The sequence below is a fragment of the Rosa rugosa genome, chromosome 3, assembly GCF_958449725.1.
Source record: "Rosa rugosa chromosome 3, drRosRugo1.1, whole genome shotgun sequence".
NCBI lineage: Eukaryota > Viridiplantae > Streptophyta > Magnoliopsida > Rosales > Rosaceae > Rosa > Rosa rugosa.
The window spans coordinates 15,571,707-15,591,623 of record NC_084822.1 but is presented as its reverse complement, the minus strand read 5'-3'; the positions used below and the strand labels follow the sequence as shown (position 1 = coordinate 15,591,623).

Below are 19,917 nucleotides of genomic sequence, written 5' to 3'. Positions count from 1 at the left end.
TTCCCATAGATGACATAAACTGATAATTTCCATTAGACATATTGAAGTTGGGCTGAAAAGTAGTTGGCGAGGTAACTGATGTAGGTGACATACCAAAACCAGTGCTTGCAGTCATAGTGTTCTGTGGTGAAACAAAACCATATTGTGTGGTTGCAGGGGAAGCATTAAATTGATGCACATTAGTCATACCAGAGGAGACATAAGGATTCATGCCATTCATAACAACACCATGATAACCAACAGAAGGAAACATGCTAGATTGCATACCAAAAGGTTGAACAAAACCGGGGGAAGACATCAGCCCTGAGTTCATGCCATAGTGATTGTTCTGCTGAGGATTGTGTAACATGCCATTCTCAGCTATCATTAATTGCAGCAAGTGTAGCTAAAGGTGCAGATTTGTTTTCCAACTCAATTTCACATTCGGCAGACAATAACAATAATCTTACTTCTTCTAAATCAACATTACTTTTTCCTCTGATAATTTGCCTAGTATGGCCATACTCACTAGGGAGTCCAGCAAGAATTAACATTTTAACATCTTGATCGGACATTCTAACTCCCACAGCGGCCAATTGGTTTTGGATGTGAACCTCAGATTACTTTATCATGGTATCAGAGCGGGTTACCCACGTGTGCATGCCTAACGGCCACACGGGCTCCACGTCACCCAAAAGTTGTCCACGTGTATGACTTGAAAATTCGTCACACGTGCGGGGGCATGTTGATAATATATACATCCCACATGGGAAAAATGGGACCTTGCCTATGGGTTTATAAGGGTTTGGACCACTCCATCCATTGCCAATTGGTTTTGGATGTGAACCCCAGATTACTTTATCATGTGTTATGAGATTACCAATTTACCATTGATGTAGACACCAAGGTTTCGTTCATTTCCCAATAGATCAATTGCTTATAGACCTTTTGAGCGCTTTATATATGGTGTAGTTGTCAGAGATGATATGGGTATTGCAGCACTTGCTATAGCTTTTGTGCACGCACACTTGGCATTTAACATGGAAGTGGAGGCCTGTAAAGGTTGATCGGAAATAGATATTGAAAATGACTGTACCCTACTGATCACTGCTCTCAAAAGAGACGAGGTGGACTTCTCTGAGTTGAGTCATTTTCTGGATTGTTTTCAATCCTTCCGCATTCGGCAGATTTATTTGTAAAGCAAATAGTGTTCCTAATAATCTTGCCTGCCTTACTAACCATCAAGTTGCGTTCACTAATCAAATGGCAAATCATGAAGATGAAACAGAACAGCTAATCAAAGATTCTGTGGAAGGGTTAAAGAATTCAAAGACACTAACTTCAATATCAGAAACACATAACAGAAAACCTAGCTCGCTTCTACACCAAGAGTCCAAAGCATTATAGCAGCATCCTAGCTAGTTCGGACTGCTGTTTCCAATTGCAGAAGCGTGTTACAACTCGATCTGTTTAGTTATTTCAATACAAAAAAAAAAAAAAAGAAGCACGGACCTTGCCACTAATCACCATGAATTAACCCTGCAAAAGCGAAAAACGTACCACATGCATCTTTTCCTATGTGAAAGTGTGAAACCACCATGAACAAACTATTTAAGCATAATTAGCTAAATGAGAATAATAACGACAAAAAACTATCCCAAAGAGCTGGGGAAGGGGTTATTCTATATATAAAGCATATACTACAGAAAATAATAGTCATGAAACTAATACCCTTGCATGGAAAACCTGGCCTTGTTTTTCTTTTAGTGAACTTTGCAGTACGAAGAATATTCATTCCAACTTAAAAAGATATGAAAGAAATAGATAATGATAGATGGAAAATGAGAGAGAAGATCGAAAATGTGTAACAATAGTACTTAAAACTAGAACTCCAGAAAAGTAAAAAACCTGGACACTACGTAATGCTTTTTATTGTAAACTAAACCTATGTACATAGGCTGTGTCAAGCCAAGCCTATTATCACAAAGCTTAGAAGCAAGGTTCTGGTATTGCTTAAGCAAAGGTCCACAGTGCAAAAAATGTTGCTTTTAGGAATATCCACATTATTGGCCAAAGAAAAAGAGGGGCCGATCTTACTACTAAGTACTAACAAACAAATGCTTGACAAAAATATGGAAGCTCAAAAACAGAATTTGAATGGGAAACACTCTCTTTAGTGCTAACCCTTTTCCTTAACGATAAAGTTGAGAGTTGCTGTAAAATATTTAGCTTCACGTAGCTCTTTTATACCTCAATTATTTAAACAATACAGAATAAAATATTACGTTATTCAGCTACGTACTCTCTTCCCTATTCAAGCTGGCCGGTTTAACTCCCTTTTAAGTCCCTATCCCAGTAATCCGTAGTTTGCTTACAAGTTTCCGTATGCAACCTCTGCAATTTCTACCTACTGTTGACAACACCACCTCCATCTTACAAACGGATAGTTTATATTATATTCAGACCTATAAAACCACTAGACCTTGACCAATAATGTCACACCAAACATTCTTGACCTTCCATACAAGTACAATTGGCTTCGAACATGGCAAAAACCAACAACTTCTGCTTCTGTTCTTTACTTCCCTTCTTATGTTTTGTTGGGTTCCTCTTCATTCCAGCCAAAGCTGCTGTGAAGTCATACCAATTTGACGTAAGCACTTCACGAATGCCTGAGCTTCCTCTACTGATTTTTCTTCAGAGTTTAACACAACCTTACATGCTTTTTTTTCCCATTTATTTGCAGATTCAAGTGAAGAATGTGAGCAGGTTGTGCCATTCTAAGCCAATTGTTACAGTAAATGGGTTGTTCCCTGGACCTACAATTTATGCTAGAGAAGGAGATACAGTTCTAGTTAATGTCACCAATCATGCCCAGTATAACATGTCAATTCATTGGTAAGACATTTCAATGTTGATTAAATGATTATTATGATAGCATTACCTATTATCATAATTGTGTTCATAATGTACGATTTGGTGGATTAATTTTCCAGGCATGGACTAAAGCAATACAGGAATGGGTGGGCAGATGGACCTGCTTATATCACACAATGTCCAATCAAGACAGGAAACAGTTACACCTACAATATGACAGTCACAGGGCAAAGAGGAACTCTATGGTGGCATGCTCACATCTTTTGGCTACGAGCCACTGTATACGGAGCTATTGTCATCATGCCCAAACAAGGCACTCCATTTCCTTTTCCTCAGCCTTACAGAGAAGCTAATATTGTCTTAGGTAACTGTCGGCTCTCATAAGAGTCTGAACTTTTATTTGTAGTAGATGTTGAACAACGTGCTCAAACTATCAGAAAGCAGAAACTAATTGCAATAGTTTTTGTACATGGTATAGGAGAATGGTGGAATAATGATGTTGAAGACGTTGTGAAACAAGGGAACAGACTGGGATTGCCTCCGAATATGTCAGATGCACATACCATTAATGGGAAGCCAGGGCCGCTCTTCCCATGTTCTGAAAAACGTAAGTCCGGTCATTCATGTTATGTTACTGCAAATCTAGGCCAAAGTGCCAACCATCCAACAAGAATGAACAAAATCAATGATTATATATAGTATGCCAGTATAAAATATGAGTATGTAACAAAATGACGTTTCAATGATTCCATAATTTGGCTAGCACTTCTTTTTATAGCACAACTGTTTAGAACTGCATAATGAAATTCTGCATTTTCATTTCTCTTTTTGTGGTATCTTAGATACCTTTGCAATGGAGGTTGAACAAGGAAAGACTTACCTACTACGGATCATCAATGCTGCACTCAATGACGAGCTATTCTTTGCAATCGCTGGCCATATCTTGACAGTGGTAGAAGTTGATGCAGTCTATACCAAACCATTTACATCTCAGGCAATACTAATTGCACCAGGCCAGACCACAAATGTTCTTGTTCAGGCAAATAATGTCCCTAGCAGATACTACATGGCTGCAAGGCCATTCATGGATGCACCTCTTTCCATAGACAATAAGACCGCCACTGCAATCCTTCAATATAAAGGCATCCCCAATTCTGTTCTGCCAGTTCTTTCCCAACTTCCAGCACTCAATGACACAGCTTTTGTGCTGAGCTACAATGCAAAGCTGAGAAGCCTAAACACAGCAAAGTACCCAGCAAATGTACCTCTTAAAGTCGATAGACAGCTTTTTTACACAATTGGTTTAGGAATCAACCAATGCACAACTTGCCTGAATGGAACACAGCTCACTGCTTCTTTAAACAACATCACTTTCGTGATGCCCCAAATCGGGCTGCTTCAAGCTCATTACTTCAACACCAAGGGGGTATTTACCACAGACTTCCCTGACCGTCCTCCAACAGCTTTCAATTATACTGGTGCACCACTCACTGCCAACCTTGGGACTAAACTAGGCACCCGACTAAGCAAGATCGCATTTAACTCAACCGTAGAGTTGGTTCTACAAGATACCAATCTTCTGACTGTGGAATCCCATCCATTCCACCTTCATGGTTACAATTTTTTCATTGTTGGGACTGGAGTTGGGAACTTCGACCCCAAGAAGGACCCGGCTAAGTTTAACTTGGTGGATCCTCTTGAAAGAAACACAGTTGGAGTTCCCACCGGTGGTTGGGCTGCCATAAGATTCAGGGCTGACAATCCAGGTAAATACATCATCATGACCAAATAGCATGCTGCCTTAAACTTCAAAGCTCAAAGTTACATCCTTAGAAAACTAATTATGCTCGTGTATAGGTGTGTGGTTCATGCACTGTCACTTGGAGCTGCATACCAGCTGGGGTTTGAAGACTGCATTTGTGGTAGAAAATGGGAAAGGTTCAGATCAATCTGTCTTGCCTCCACCTGCAGACCTTCCACCTTGTTAGTTCCTTCCTTGTACGGGTAACTCATAACGGAGTTGACAGGGGAACAAAGACTTGTTTAAGACCTTTTGGCTGACAGTTCTTGCAAACATCTGCAAAATGCAGGAGTTGAGCAAACATTCATTCATAACTTGTAATTGACGAGACCAATAAAAGTGTGCTTTGTATCAGAAACTATCTAATGCTAAATTCAACACTCTCTTATGTGCAACAAATTAGCCCAGAATGACTTAATTATATAACACTGGAGGAATTGCCGTCAAGGCGTCAACGTTCAAACTCAGCAAAAACGCGCCAAATAAATACGAGAATACATTGCTGGTCGCAAGTCATAACATAAACAATTAAACACACATACACACCCTTGACCACAGTGTAAATATAAGGATGTATAAACTCCAGATAGAGTGACAGATTATAATCTCTACATAAACAAGAACAGAGAATATGCATAACATAACAACATTGGTCACGCAGTGAAAACCTCAATTGAGATCAAAAACACTGCGGGGCTCTAACTCTTGAGAACCCAATGATTCACTAATCAAAACTGATTACACATTAACTCTGGGATTGCAATGACTGCTGCAATCCTTACTGGACAGACTCACTTAGTTGTTTTACAATCTGTTTTCAACATGGAACAAAACAGAGCAACAAAGAGACTAACTCTTTTACAACCAAAGGATTGAAAATCAAACTATTCTCAATACATTGAAGAACCACAGAACTCCTATATATATAGGAGGAAGAAATCACCAAGATTCCTTCAGCTTTGTTGGAGTAGAGTCACGAGGAGGGACCGGACAGTGAGCTAAGATGGAGAACCTTGCTGCAATTGTCTCCCTTTTTGATCTTTGACAGCAAGGTTTTCATGAAGATGAACAAGGCCACCTGACTTCGACAGCAAGATATCCATACTTGCAATTAAACAAACTATCATGCTTTCTGTCATGTGAAGACCACATGAGACTTGCAGGTTCACTGAGACTTGAAAGTGAAACTGAAGAAGACCACATGATTCCACAACTCGTTCTCCATGAAGAAGAAAAATATGAAACCAGATGCAGTTGCTTTTGCTTTTGTTTTTCGACCGAAAGTTTAGGCATGTGAAGGAGATGAAGGTGCATGATAATATTCTTCAGTTCCCACTTCCATCTTAGACAACAAGGTCTTCATGACTGCACTGAGTGGACAACAAGACTAGATCGAAAGCTAATCTTTGACAGCAAGGCGAGATGGGAACCAATTGCTTCCCACTACCGTGTTCAACATTGGACAGCAAGGTGAGATAGAGAACTAATATAGTTGCTTCCTCCTTTCTTCTTTGACAGCAAGGGTTCTATGAGAAGAAGATGTTCTTCCTTTTCTGGTTCGACAGCAAGTGTTTCATAAAGGAGAAAATGGAAAACCAGATTCAATTTCTTCTGACCAAACGTTTTTGACAGCAAGGATGTGCATATCAAGGAGATGAATGTGGACGACCATGACCTGCAATTATACTTCAGCTTTTGGTCTTCTTATGCATGCTTAAAAAGCAAAGCTGCAATCTTCTCATGCTTGGTCTCACGGCTGTAGAACCACAATAATGCAATTAAACAATGCATACTTAAAAAGCATGCCTACCACAATTGCATTTAACAATTGTTTATGCTTTAAACAATTCTTCAACTCTTCTTTTCGAATTCATGCTTAGAAAGCAACAACACCATACATGCATTAAACAATTCTGAACATGTAGTTAAATAATTTCTCTTGGTCTTCACATGGGTAGTTTTGTGGTTTGGAATGACAACAATTTTTATACTAACAGCAACCAAGGCAGTGGCCTTGGGCCTCAGTTTGGGGAAGGCCTCCATCTCAAAATGCCTATATATATATACAGCTCTTCTTGGCTGTGGATATCCACACCTAAGCAAAAGATGCGGATTTCCAGTTTTTCCCCACTTTCCGATCATATTTTCACATCTTAACCGTTCAGTTTTTAGGTCCTAATGTATAGATCATCTCTACAAATTTCAGCCAATTTAGTGATCGTTAAGGCATCCAAAACTGCAATTTACCATTATAAACACGAACGGTTCCGGTTCGACAGATTCGGTTCGTTCGTGTAAATTGCAGTTTTGGATGCCTTAACGATCACCAAATTGGCTGAAATTTTGTAGAGATGATCTATACATTAGGACCTAAAAACTGAACGGTTAAGATGTGAAAATATGATCGGAAAGTGGGTAAAAATGGGAAATCCGTACGTTCTGCTTAGGTGCGGATATCCACACCTGAGCAAGGTTGTATATATATATAGAGGGATCCTTTTTTTTAGTCTTTTCTAGGGATAGGGCATTAGACCAACTTTTCGATCACATTTCAGCATCTCAACCGTTCAGTTTTTAGGTCCTAATGTGTAGATCATTTGTGCAAATTTTCAGGCAAATCGGTAATCGTTAAGGTATCAAACTAGAATAGATCAATGGACGAACCAAACCTGTCAAACGTGAACCGTTCATACTTATAATCTTAAATCCTCATTTTGAATGCCTTCACGACAATCAATTTGGCTGAAAATTTGCAGAAGTGATCCACATATTAGGACCTAAAAACTGAACGGTTGAGATGCCAAAATATGATCCAAAAATTGGTCTAATGCCCTATCCCTAGAAAAGACCAAAAAAGGGATCCCCCACCCTTTTTTGGTCTTTTCTAGGGATAGGACATTAGACTAACTTTTTGATCATATTTTGGCATCTTCACCATTTAATTTTTAGGTCCTAATGTGTAGATCACTTCTGTAAATTTTCAACCAAATTGATTATCGTTAAGACATTCAAAACAACGACTTCAGATTATAAATATGAACGATTCAAGTTTGACAGATTTGGTTCGTTCATTGATTTAATCTAGGGAAAATTTTGCAAACAGTACACTAAGTAAAGGCCACTAATAATTCTTATACATAAAGTTCCAAACCAAACATTTCGGTACACGAAATCTGAAACTCGACCCACTATCAGTACACGACGTCAATTTTTGACATCAAAATATCCATTATGCCCTCAGTTCTTTTTTTTTTTAATAAATTTTTTTTCCTTCATTTTTTCTGTTATTTTTTTCTATTATTTTTTTTCATTTGTTTTTTCTGTTATTTTTTTTCCTTCATTTTTTATGTTATTTTTTTCTATTATTTTTTTTCCTTCTTTTTTTTTTCCTTCGTTTTTTCTGTTATTTTTTTTTCCTTCGTTTTTTCTGTTATTTTTTTCTATTATTTTTTTCCTTCATTTTTTCTGTTATTTTTTCTATTATTTTTTTTCCTTAATTTTTTCTGTTATTTTTTTTTCTTCCATCGTTTTTTTTTTCCTTCGTTTTTATCTCTTTCTTTCTTTTCACATGACTAAATATTGGCTGAGTTACAAATATAAGCTGTAGGACCATAAATCTCACCAATTGGAGGGCAAGGGCGGCGTTGGAAGCGAGGGAGTGAGCGTGGAGGTGAGGAAGGTGGCGTTGGAAGCGAGGGAGTGAGCCCGGAAGAAGGAAGAAGAAAGAGATAAAAACGAAGGAAAAAAAAATAACAGAAAAAACAAAGGAAAAAAAAATAATAGAAAAAAAATAACAGAAAAAACGAAGAAAAAAAAATAACAGAAAAAAAGAAGGAAAAAAAATAATAGAAAAAAATAACAGAAAAAACCAAGGAAAAAAAATAACAGAAAAAAAGAAGGAAAAAAAATAACAGAAAAAAAAAATTATTAAAAAAAAAAAAACTGAGGGCATAATGGACATTTTGGTGTCAAAAATTGACGTCGTGTACTGATAGTGGGTCGAGGTTCAGATTTCGTGTACCGAAATGTTTGGTTTGAAACTTTATGTATAAGAATTATTAGTGGCCTTTACTTGGTGTACTGTTTGCGAAATTTTCCCTTTAATCTAATTTGATACCTTAACAATCACCGATTTGGCTGAAAATTTGGAGAAGTGATCTATACGTTATTACCTAAAAACTGAACGGTTGAGATGCCGAAATGTGATCGAAAAGTTGGTCTAATGCCCTATCCCTAGAAAAGACCAAAAAAATGGATCCATTAGTGGCAGGGCCCTCATACACACACACACACACATATATATATAGATATATATATATATATATAGATATATATATAATATATATATATATATCTGTGTGTGTGTGTGGTGATCCGAGAGAGGGGTCCCACAGCGCCGCAACCCCAAGCCAATGAGAAACCGACATGTCACGAATGACATCCTGATAACTCATCAACCCGAAATCGCAAGGCCTTTTGGGTTCAGACTGTAGGTTTACAAAACACTTTCTTGGACAAATCATTCTAGCAACCGAACAACATATCTTCAAAGCGGAATTTAAAGTGGGCTAAAGGATTTGGGGTTACAATAGGAGCCCAATTTGGAAAACAACAAATCACCAAGTAAATACAAGTATGAAAGACACGCGCCAGGGTTGCGGGTCTCCCGAAATTTGAAAATAAGCGAGTAGGAAACAATTAAAAAGTAAATAAATAAGGGACTTCAAAAGAACTAAGACTGTAATTTAATAAAGCAAAGAGAAATACGCCAAGTCGGACCATGTGCCTCCCCTGTACGCTCCCTGACCACATGCTCGAAACCTGCACACTGTTGTAGGGGTGAGGTTTCATCCTCGCATGCCCAGTAGGGGCCGACTCAACCATGCTAGGTTTGAAAAATAATATACTTGAAAATATTTACTACATAATATTGTGCACGTTTATCGAAAATACTTTTAAAAGAGGCAACCACAAACATTTATGTCTTTTATAAAGCATATGTAGTATGCTTCACACAATTTGGAGCTCCAAGATACTTACCTGCCGGCTAAACTCAAACAAATCGGTGACCGACCCGGTTCGTCATCCTTCGAGAACCGGCCAACTACTCTATAGTCCTTGTGACTACAAGTAGCGAAAGTGTCCATTTCCTGGCCCTGAGTCTCCTATGACTGGTTCACTGTCTGTACTCACCCTTCCTCGAAAAACATAGGAGCACGGCCCCCTCCGGAGGTTCACGGTTATCGACACCGTGGGATCCCTAGGAATCTACGTGTCTAGGTCCCATTTACTTTCAGGTCACAAGTACAAACATACGATGGGTACAGTATCTCAACATGCAAGTCTAGCCTCGATTTTCGCAATAAGCAATTATCAGTTATGGAAACACGGATATCACGAGGCATCGACTAATGAACAACCAAAAACATACTTGCAAGCAACATATTATTATACTAGAGCATTCCACATATAGAAAAGCCTCTAACAAGGAAGGGACAGCTCACCCTACCTGGAATTGGAGTGCTCGCCCAAACATGGCTTTGTTTCCGACTTTCAATGCTTCGTCCAATTCCATGTGCACACGCTCAAGTCCTTTATAATAAAATTAAACCAATGAGTAACTTGACATCATTACAACTTTAACTAATCGAGCAACCAAATCTTTTACTTAATTTCCTTTAAGTCCATCGAATTATCCTTTAATAGATAAAATTTATCATCAATTCCCAAGTAATCCAAATGATATGACATTTGAACCATTTGGGATATGGTGATCATACTTCTTTCTATAATATAGTTCGGGTTAAACATTTTGATGCCATTATCTAGCATTCCTATCTTAAGCAACAAATACACTTACCATTCCCAAATAACTTCACCACTTTAAGTCATTCCGGGATATTTTAAATCGTACCTTATCAAATTTGGCTTACTTGACAAATCAATTTAACTCAATCCATTTGCACTTTCTTTAACAATAACCAACTTATCTATTTCCACAACTTGATTAACCAGGACAACAGTTATACCTCGCATTACCAAAACATATGGCTTTGAACAAACCCTTCACTATTTCATCAACATCGTTTTCTTTCCAAAGTTATGTTAACCAAAGTAGCTTCATACTAATTTCATCACGTTCAGCACATACCAAGGTCACCAACAATCAAAGTTTATGGTAGATGTAACACAATAATCATAAAATCACCAAAACAACTTCACTTCTGTTCCAAACTCAATCAACTCATTGATAACCATTTCGAACAGAACATCACTACATTCCAATTAACCCAAGCCCTTACCAAGTCTTCTTTTCCAAACCGAGAGTCAACTCCTCGCAGTTTTCTTCCACCCACAGTGACTCGAATTCCTAGCATGCAAGACAAGTTTAATAATCCAATTCTTAACCAAATTCATACCCAACACAGAGTTCATAACCCTTACCTCAATCCATTTTCAATGAAGACTAACCCAACAGTTCTTCTTCTCCAAATCTTCAAATTTACAGATTCCAAAGCTCAGGGTTCTCCAAAATCTCCCAAAAACACAGAATTCCTCATACCTCATACTCCAAAGCAAATAATAGGATGTTAAGGCTTTCAATTCGTAACAGCCAAAAGGCTTTATCCAAAGAGGGGTGACGAGGATTACCTAATTAAGACTGTCTGTAAATCCAACGACCGTGAACGGCGGAGCTGCGGCGGTGCGTGTGGGGGTCTCTGGCCGGAACTGGAGGTCCAGAGGTTGGGGTTTTGGTAAATTGTGGTGCCTTGAACTCATTTATAGTGGTGGTGTGGCTTGAACTCGTCGGAAGTTGAAGAATAAAGACAAGCAGAGCCATGACTCCGGCGATGTGCGTGCGGCGTCGTCCAGCTTCGGTGGGTGGTGGCACTTCTGGGTTTTCCTCCTCGTTGCTTACTGAGTCAGAGGGTGGTATCGGTGTGGTGAGGTGATGGTCGAGAGTTCGAAGAGAAGTGGCGACAGTGGAGTCGCGGTTTGGATGGTCGCAGGTGGAGGCCGGAGCCGATGCACGGCTTCGATTTCTCTTGGGTTTTGGTCCGGTTTAGGTACTGAGTTGATTGATGGTGGCGCTGAAGAAAGGTGGTGGCCGGAGATGGTAGTTTCCAGCGATGGTAGAGATAAGAAGAAGAGAGAGGGAGCACGAGGTCGGGGGAGAGAGAGAGAAAAGGACGTGGCTGCAAGGGAGAGAGTGTGTGTCTCTAAGGTTTTCTAGTTGCCAATTTTCTATTTATACTTATGAGTGGGGAATGACGATTTCACCCTTACGACAAATTACAGAATTCTCCAAGTTGATTACTTCCGGGTTTTGGGCTCACTTTTTTGTTCGTTTTTCGTCACTAATGTTCTTAGTCGACTCCGTCGTATGCCCAAAACTCGAATTACTAAAAATTCAATTTGTATCTTTTCATAATAATCCCGACAATTTTTTGCTTCAATAAACCTTAGTAATTGGCGCCGTTGCCGGGGATCGACGATTGATTTTGATTCTAACTTGATTACCATTTTTTTTTTGTTATCTTGTTTCTCTATTTTATGTGATTTTCAGTTTTGAATTTGCTAACATTAAATTTCTTTTTAACTTTTCAGGTTCTGTACCTGCCTTTTGACGTAGATTCTGGACATCTTACTGGAAGTTTTAATAGGCTTATTGCATATCACCAGAAAGCTACATGAGTCTAGTTTCCAACGCACTAAGAAGATCATCATTCGGAGCTGTGAGCTAAGAGATATTTGAGAAATACCGAACAGTGCTCAATCTGCGCGGAAAATTTTCCTGATGACTTCTGCGATCTTTTTTGACTTCAACATCGGTTTCGTACTATTCTTCACTAAATCCCAGGGAGCTCTAAACTCTTCTCTTTACTTTTCTTCTTTTTATTTTTCACTTATCTCTTTTCCATGCTTTTATGTGCATTGCATGCTTTAATTCTTTCAACATTGAGGACAATGTTAGATTTAAGTGTGGGGGAAGGGATTTTGATTTTTGTTTCTATTAGGTTGTTAGTTTAAAAATTTGTTTTCTTTGTTCTTTTTGCGTCTTTGTTTTTTGTTTTTGTTTTCTTGAGCCTTAGAATGCCTTTCAACAACTATGATGAGTATATATTTCAAAAATCATGGCTTAAGAGGATCATAAAATTGAGATGATGTTTGACTTTATTCTTTGGTTAATAAGGATGTATGATTGTCATATGTATGCGTAGTGGATGTGGTTGCTTACATGGTACAGAAAAGAGTATGTTAGGATAAGTTTTTGATTCATACATAACCTATGTGAGATATTTGAGCCTATTTGCCTTTTCTTTGTTGAGTGTTAAATAAAAAAAAAATATATGTCATCTTATTTTCTTGGCGATGATTTTGTTGATCTCATTATTCTTTCATCTTGATTGATTACTTGCCATAGATTAAGTTTAATGGACTATAGAATGCTAGAATTCACTCTTATACTTGTTGAGACTTTTATCAATACATGCTTGGATCTTGGAAAGGATAAAGGCACCTTAGGAAATTATCAACATTGCCAAATAGCCATGTGTCCCTATTTATGTGCACAAGATGTACACCCCCTAGATAAACCTCTTTGAGCCTACATTATGCCTTTTCTTTCATCACCCTCATAATCTTTAACCCCTAAACCTTAGTATAGTTACAACTTTATCCTTTGTTCTAAAGACTTAGTAGAGCTAATTTTGAGACATACAAGAGGTTTTTGGCATCAAGAATGAAGATGGAGAAGAGAAGGAAGTTCAAGTGTGGGGGTAAGACTTGTCCATAGAAAAAAAAATGCATGTATGTGTATGCCGTGAAAAGTAAAAAAAGAAAAAAAAATTGAAAAAAATTATAAGTGTACGCCGATGAAGAAAAAAATATGATAATTGTTTATGGATTTTAGTCCCCTCATTGTGGATTTGGAGTTTATTTTGAAGTGAAGGCCCATTCAAGAAAAATTTGGTCTTTGTCCAATTCACAAGTATTCAAAGGAAGTTTAGAATGAAGTGTGAGCCCTACATGATGACATTTAGCCCTTTATAAAGACTTCGAAGGAGTCTATGACGTTTTTGACTTGGTGAATTTCAAGATTATCTCTCTACATCAACAAGAGCTCTACTAGGTTTTTAGGATACTTTGTGATTTTCCTATCCCTTCGTTTCTATAAACCGTAAGCCTTGGCCCCATTACAACCTTAATTATAAGACCTCTTTGATCCTTGAAAAGAGCAGCCTTTGATCTGTGGAGATGAGTTATAAGAGTTGAACCTATGACTTGGGTTCATTTGTGCAAGTAGTTGGTATCCTTCATGAGATCATACTTGAAAAAATATTTTCAGAAAAAGCTTTTTCTTTCTATTATATGTGAGTTATTTGTTTGTCTTATATATTATCTCTCTCACATATAACTTGAGTAAATATATGCTTATGCATGAGCCAATGAATCTGAGAGAAGAAAGAGGGTAAACCGGTGAGGATTTGAGTCAAAACTTGTTTGAAGCATGCTGAGATTAATATCACCAATGTTGCCTCCATGTCCTACATGTTTATATCTTAAGTTACATATTTTTGTTAACTCTCGAATAAATGTTGGATTGATTCTTAGTTGTTGTGCTAATCTTGATGCCATGAAAGTATGAGATTTTTTAGACTAACGTTGAAAGGCTTAGTGTGTTTTTTTGTTTGTTTTGTTTTGTGTCTTTGAGTTTTTAGTTTTCGTTGTTTTGCTCGAGGACTAGCAAAGTCTAAGTGTGGGGGTATTTGATGTGCTCATATTATCCTATATTTCTATGCCTCTTAATCTTGGTTTTTATGTTTAGTTCTCCTTATTTATGATTCATTTACATCTTTTAGTGTTTTTGTAGGTTTTGTTCCATAGAAAGAAGGAAAGAAGCCAAAATGAGCTAAGTAGGATTGAAAAGACAATGTGCAATCTGAGACTGGGAATCTGCCTGTGCAGAACATCCAACTTCACCGAATTACTGGGAGTTATCCAGATCGAATCTGACAATGAACCTTATATCATTGGAAAGCTACGGATGTCTACTTTCTGTAGAATTTTACAGATCTCGATTTTGATACTTCTGGAGAAAGTTATGATTATTTGAGTGAAGATAGGTCGGACAGTAAATCTGCTCGGGAGTTCACTAACATTCATGGAGAACTCAAGTTTTGCGATGCAAGATTGTCAATCCTAATATTTCAAGGAAGTTAATTCAGTTGAGGATTCAATAAGGAACTTATTCCTACTTTTACAAGAGATATTTCAAGCTTTTCTCATTCCAAATGAAGAAAGGAATCTAAATCCAAGTTTTACAAGGAAACATGAGGCCAAAGATGAGCAGAAATCTTCCCTATATAAGGGAGCACGAATTTTCATGAGAGGGGAGTCTCGGGAGCACAATGTAGATGCCTAAGGAGCAGAGACGACTCATCCATCTTTCCCTTCTTTTCCCCTTCCATTCTTTTTATGTTTTTCCTATGTTTTACTTAGTTATCTTTTGTTAAACCTTTTTCTAGGGTTAAGATGATGCCTTATCATGATTGCTTATGTACTTTGATGATTTATTGATGGATTTATAGTTTCTTTATGATGAATTCTTAGTCACTATTTGAATTGATGCTTTATGTTTAAGTTCTTTGATTGATCACCTTAGGGCTTTGCATCTAGTAATTAGAAGATGAATTTGAGGCATACCTGCAATATAATTCAAATTAGCTTCTTGTGATTAAGAGTTGTGAATTACATTATTGTCGTACCTGAAGTAATGGTTTGCATGATTCTCTTGTTTTCTAGTACGTAATGAGTCCTAAGTGTTAAATTTATGCCGTACCTGGATAAACTGCATGTTAGGATATACGACCTCTGCCGTACCTGGAGAGAATCATACACTTAAGGAAAATTATGGTCTAAGTGCCGTATCTGGACTTAGATACGGGAATTGTCATCAAAAGAAATAAAAGAATATGTTAATTGCATCGAAACATAAATAGGATTGTTAGTGGTTGATTCTAAAACCCTAGGTTTTATCATTATTTGTTTCTTTCTTTCTTTCTTTAATTTTCACATTATTTGTTTAGTCGAAAACCTCAAAACCATATCTTCTTTAGTTTGATTGTTTATGTGTTTTTGTGTTTGGATTAATTAGGTTAGGATTTAAATTGATTATCAATCTTCAGTTGGAACGACCTCGTACTTGCACATTATACTAACGACGATTCGTGCGCTTGCGAGTTTTAATTAAAATTTCACAACAGTAATTCTTCAATTAATTGGAAGGACATTGGCCCAGACTTTAATTCAAATAGCCCAATTGGTAGTCTCGATACCTAAAAATGTCCAAAATGGATTCCTTCACTAAAATCACCTTGTGCAAAAATCTTATTTTCAAAAAATTACCTTCTAAAAATTAAACAAAATTTTCGGGGGCTCACAGTGTGTGTGTGTGTGTTAAAAAAAAGATAGTAAAAGAAAAAAAACACATAACTGCAGTCTGTAGAAGACGACGCCAAGGCCGATGAAATGAAACCCGTGACTTCGTGAGACCTCAAAATTTCCTCTTTTTCTTTTGTATTTGTAAGTTAAACACCCAAGCTTTCCTCTTTCTCCATCACTCTGGCATTAGAAAAGAAGATAACCAAAAGTTTTGCTCTCACTTTCACCAATTTGGGCAAAAATGAAACATTGGCTATTGAAACATGAATTTTTGATTCCCCTCTGATTCTTTCAAAGACAAACGGTAACATTTCTTCCTTTTATGACTATTTAAGCCACTGACAGACTCACATAAACGCATATAAGCAATCTTTCTCTTCCTCTTACTGTTTGCCCCAAAATTGTCTCGGCCAAAATTAGAGGCCGAGAGACTTGATGTCTAGTTATTCTTCTGGATTGCGCGGGCGTGCCAACTCGAGACCTATTAGTCGAGCGAGATTTTGATTAATATTTGCGCTTGATTTGACTTCTTTCAAGTGACTGTGGGCTGAGGAAGGAACCGTCTCGGCCACTAGGTTCGAATATCTTTGTTGCAAGGACTTTCGGCTTTTTCACCAATGTTGCGTCTCTTTTTGATTTTTTGATATAGGTTGCAGAAAGTAAAGGTGTGTAAAGTAAAGAGCATAAAATAAATGCGGAAATAAATAGCATAAAACTTAAAAGAGCTGGAAAGTAAATTGCAGGAAATATAAAGTGCAGAAGGTAAAGACAACGATAAAAATTTAACTAGCTAGGCTAAACCAAGAATGAAAGATATTGTAAAGAAAGGGATAAAAATTGACTAGGCTTGAGAGAAAAGATAGCAGAAAAGTTGTAGATGTTTTTGAAATTGAGTTGTGTTGTATTGGTCGGGGCATTTTCCAATGAGTTAAGAGGGTTGTATTTATACAATTACATACATGATATTTAGGAAGGAAAGAGTAATTAAATTAAATGAATATTTCGGTCTTAATGACCGAAGAAATCCCTATAATTTCTTGCTAGTTGCGGCTGTTGTAAATATTATTATCTATGTGGATGTCCATGTAAATACTCATTAGTTATGTAAACCCTACCTCTATATAAAGGAGGCTAATGAGACTGAATGAGATACTTCTACTTCCTCCCAACTATTCTCTCTGCATATTCTCTCTACTTTATAACACGTTATCAGCACACTCTATTCTTTTCTTTAAAACTCTATGATGATCCATGAGTCCTTATGGTGCAACTCTATTGCTTCTAACCATTACTCAAGATCTATGAGTCTTATACTTCAATTTACTTTTTGCAGCAATTTTTACGTTTACTGTATAATCTTTATTGGCAAGCATGCGTCAAAGCTTTCTCTTATGTTTGCTAATTATGATCTCTAACTGCACTTTGCTTCTATATATATATATGGTTTCATATGATCCATGATTCGAGTACATATCCGAATGATGGTTTGGTCTCCCTTACTATTAGTTCATATATGACCCTACCTCTCTCTTTATTGATATTGAGTAACCATTAGTTCATATGGTTTCGTATACTGATGGTTTAACACGATTCCTATATATATATATATATATATATATATATATATATATATATATATATATATGTATGCGGTTAACATAATGGATATATGTTTTCTGTTTCATTACTTATCGCATATTTAATATGTATTTAAATAAATTTATCTTATCTGTTTTATCAAGCATACTTACTATTCATAATACAAGTGAACCTGAAGTTTCACTACTGCTACTCGAGCCAGAAGTTTCGAGTACATATCCATTTGAACCCGAAGTTCAAAAATACGGAATGTTAGAACCTGAAGTTCTAATCATAAGAACACGAACTTGAAGCTTCGTGCATATAATTGCGATCCAATGTTCACTTTATTTTCGAACCTGAAGTTTCGATATTGATTACTTATTTGTTAAGAACCTGTAGTTCTAACACTATATATGGATCCTAACATACCTCATCAGACGATTGATCAGATGATTGAATACAATTGATTATGTATATATGGGTATATTTGTAATACCCTGGAAAATCCAAATTAAATTCCGTGGATTTTTAGAAATGATTTCACGATAGTAGGAGCGAGTACGAAGCTTGGAGAAGTTGTGGAATTAGTTCGAACGGTTTTATTTTCGAAAACGAACGTTTTTAGGGGGTCAACAAAGTTGACTTTTTATACGTTCAAAATTTGGGAAAACTTCCTTCATGAAAGTTGTAGAGCTCGTCGATACGAGTTCGTGGACATGTAGAATGCAATATTCGGAGTTCGTATGATTAAGTTATGAATATTTGAAAATTGGGAATTTTCTATAAATAGGAAAAATATCTGATTTTTCATTTAAGGACGAAACATTTTCATTTTTGCTGAACAGTCCCCCAGCTCTCTCCGTTCTCTCTCTTCTTTCGACCGTCAGACCCAACGGGTCTTAGCCGACCCGACCCGGATTTTCCTTCCTCCTCCGGCGTCCTCCGGCCACGACCCGGACACCATGGTGATCGCCGCTCCAAGCCCGGCCTCCCTCCGGTGTCGCCTTGCCCCGCCGCTGCCCCCAGATGGAGATCGAAGAAGCCAGCCAAGAGGAATCCGACCCGACCGGAATTCCATTTTTCCGGCGTTGCATGGGCCGATCGTTCCCATTTTCGTGATCTCCTCCTCCCCCTGATCATCCCCATATAGGCCTTGCTTGACGATTTGGAGTGTGGAGTGAAAGATCACAAGTTGAAGATTTCGACGTCCCTGATTCAATCTGGAATCTGATCAGACGCACGAGATTAATCCAACTTCAACGCTTGATCTAGGACGATCTAGGCCGAACCAGGCTTAGCTCCAGGTATGAAAGTCGACCACCCTTTCATTTTGAACCAGTTTGTAGTTGGTCACTTTGCCATCTGAGGTGGTTGACCGGCGTTGACCGCCGCGTTGACCGCCCACTGACCACCGCTTGTGGCGGCGCATCATACCATATTTCGAGTTTTCATTATCTAGGCGATGATCTATGCATCCATACGAGCGTTTTGATATATAACATGGTCATGTTAGAAAAAGTTGATAAATAGTGGATTTACGTTTTGACGTTACTATTTAACGTTTTTACGTTTATCTTCGGTTTACGATCTGTGAAGATCTGACCATCGGTTTTGCTTCAATTTTGGATATGTTGATCGTATGACTGTCCCGGTGACCTTGTGAGGTCACGGGCGAAGATCCGACCGTTGGATCTTCGTATAATTGAGAAATAGTGATTCGGAAGGCGATTCGTGAGAATCTGACCGTCGGATTTTCATATAATTTTGTGGAGATGTTAGTAAAGGCGATTCAGGAAGATCTGACCGTTGGATCTTCGTGATAATTTTGGAGGATGATCCTAAAGGCGATCCGTGAGGATCCGACCGTTGGATCATCATTAAATTCAGATCCGACCGTTGGATCATCGTTTAATTTGAATCTGAGCGTTGGATCGTCGTTTAATTACATATTTGAGTTGTTGGCTAAGTCAAGATCATTATTGGACTAGGTGATTGACGGTTTGAGTTGGTGGACGATTGTGGATCGTATTTTGAGCTGAATTGAAGACGCAGCGGGATTATCGAGGTGAGTAAACCTCACGTGGTTCATATTACGAACCCAATATATTTAATTGCTTTATTTTGCAATCATATGAACTATTGTTGGTGTATTAGACATTCCTGTGTGAATGTCTGTATATATATTATTACGTGAAATAATATGTATTGTTGGAGTTGTGTTGAGTTTATTGTTG

The 19,917-nt window shown here is 37.6% G+C and overlaps 1 protein-coding gene and 1 long non-coding RNA gene across 10 annotated transcripts; one reads left to right on the top strand and one right to left on the bottom strand.

Moving 5' to 3' along the window:
* The first annotated feature begins 2,495 nt into the window (after positions 1 to 2,495).
* Positions 2,496 to 4,852, top strand: LOC133740655 (laccase-11-like). Its single transcript, XM_062168592.1, has 6 exons — positions 2,496 to 2,632; positions 2,726 to 2,877; positions 2,976 to 3,220; positions 3,335 to 3,463; positions 3,699 to 4,622; positions 4,714 to 4,852. Exons 1-6 carry the CDS (start codon positions 2,525 to 2,527, stop codon positions 4,842 to 4,844), a joined length of 1,689 nt encoding a protein of 562 aa, XP_062024576.1. The 5' UTR covers positions 2,496 to 2,524; the 3' UTR covers positions 4,845 to 4,852.
* LOC133740658 (uncharacterized) lies at positions 4,654 to 11,873 on the bottom strand. Of its 9 annotated transcripts, none has more exons than XR_009861360.1 (6): positions 11,102 to 11,302; positions 10,960 to 11,027; positions 10,167 to 10,249; positions 9,425 to 9,485; positions 4,907 to 4,933; positions 4,654 to 4,821 (listed from the first exon to the last, which is right to left on the bottom strand). It is a non-coding gene; the product is annotated as an uncharacterized LOC133740658 (long non-coding RNA). The 9 variants fall into 9 exon arrangements; XR_009861363.1 differs by having other exon boundaries at positions 9,437 to 9,485; XR_009861362.1 differs by having other exon boundaries at positions 4,795 to 4,933; positions 9,437 to 9,485.
* Between the last annotated feature and the right edge of the window lie 8,044 nt (positions 11,874 to 19,917).

Bases quoted from the DNA above. Each gene is read 5' to 3' on its own strand.
- LOC133740655 (XM_062168592.1), top strand. From the start codon at position 2,525: ATGGCAAAAACCAACAACTTCTGCTTCTGTTCTTTACTTCCCTTCTTA. The intron at 2,878-2,975 runs GTAAGACATTTC...TTAATTTTCCAG, and splicing joins TATAACATGTCAATTCATTG to GCATGGACTAAAGCAATACA. The intron at 3,221-3,334 runs GTAACTGTCGGC...TACATGGTATAG, and splicing joins AGAAGCTAATATTGTCTTAG to GAGAATGGTGGAATAATGAT.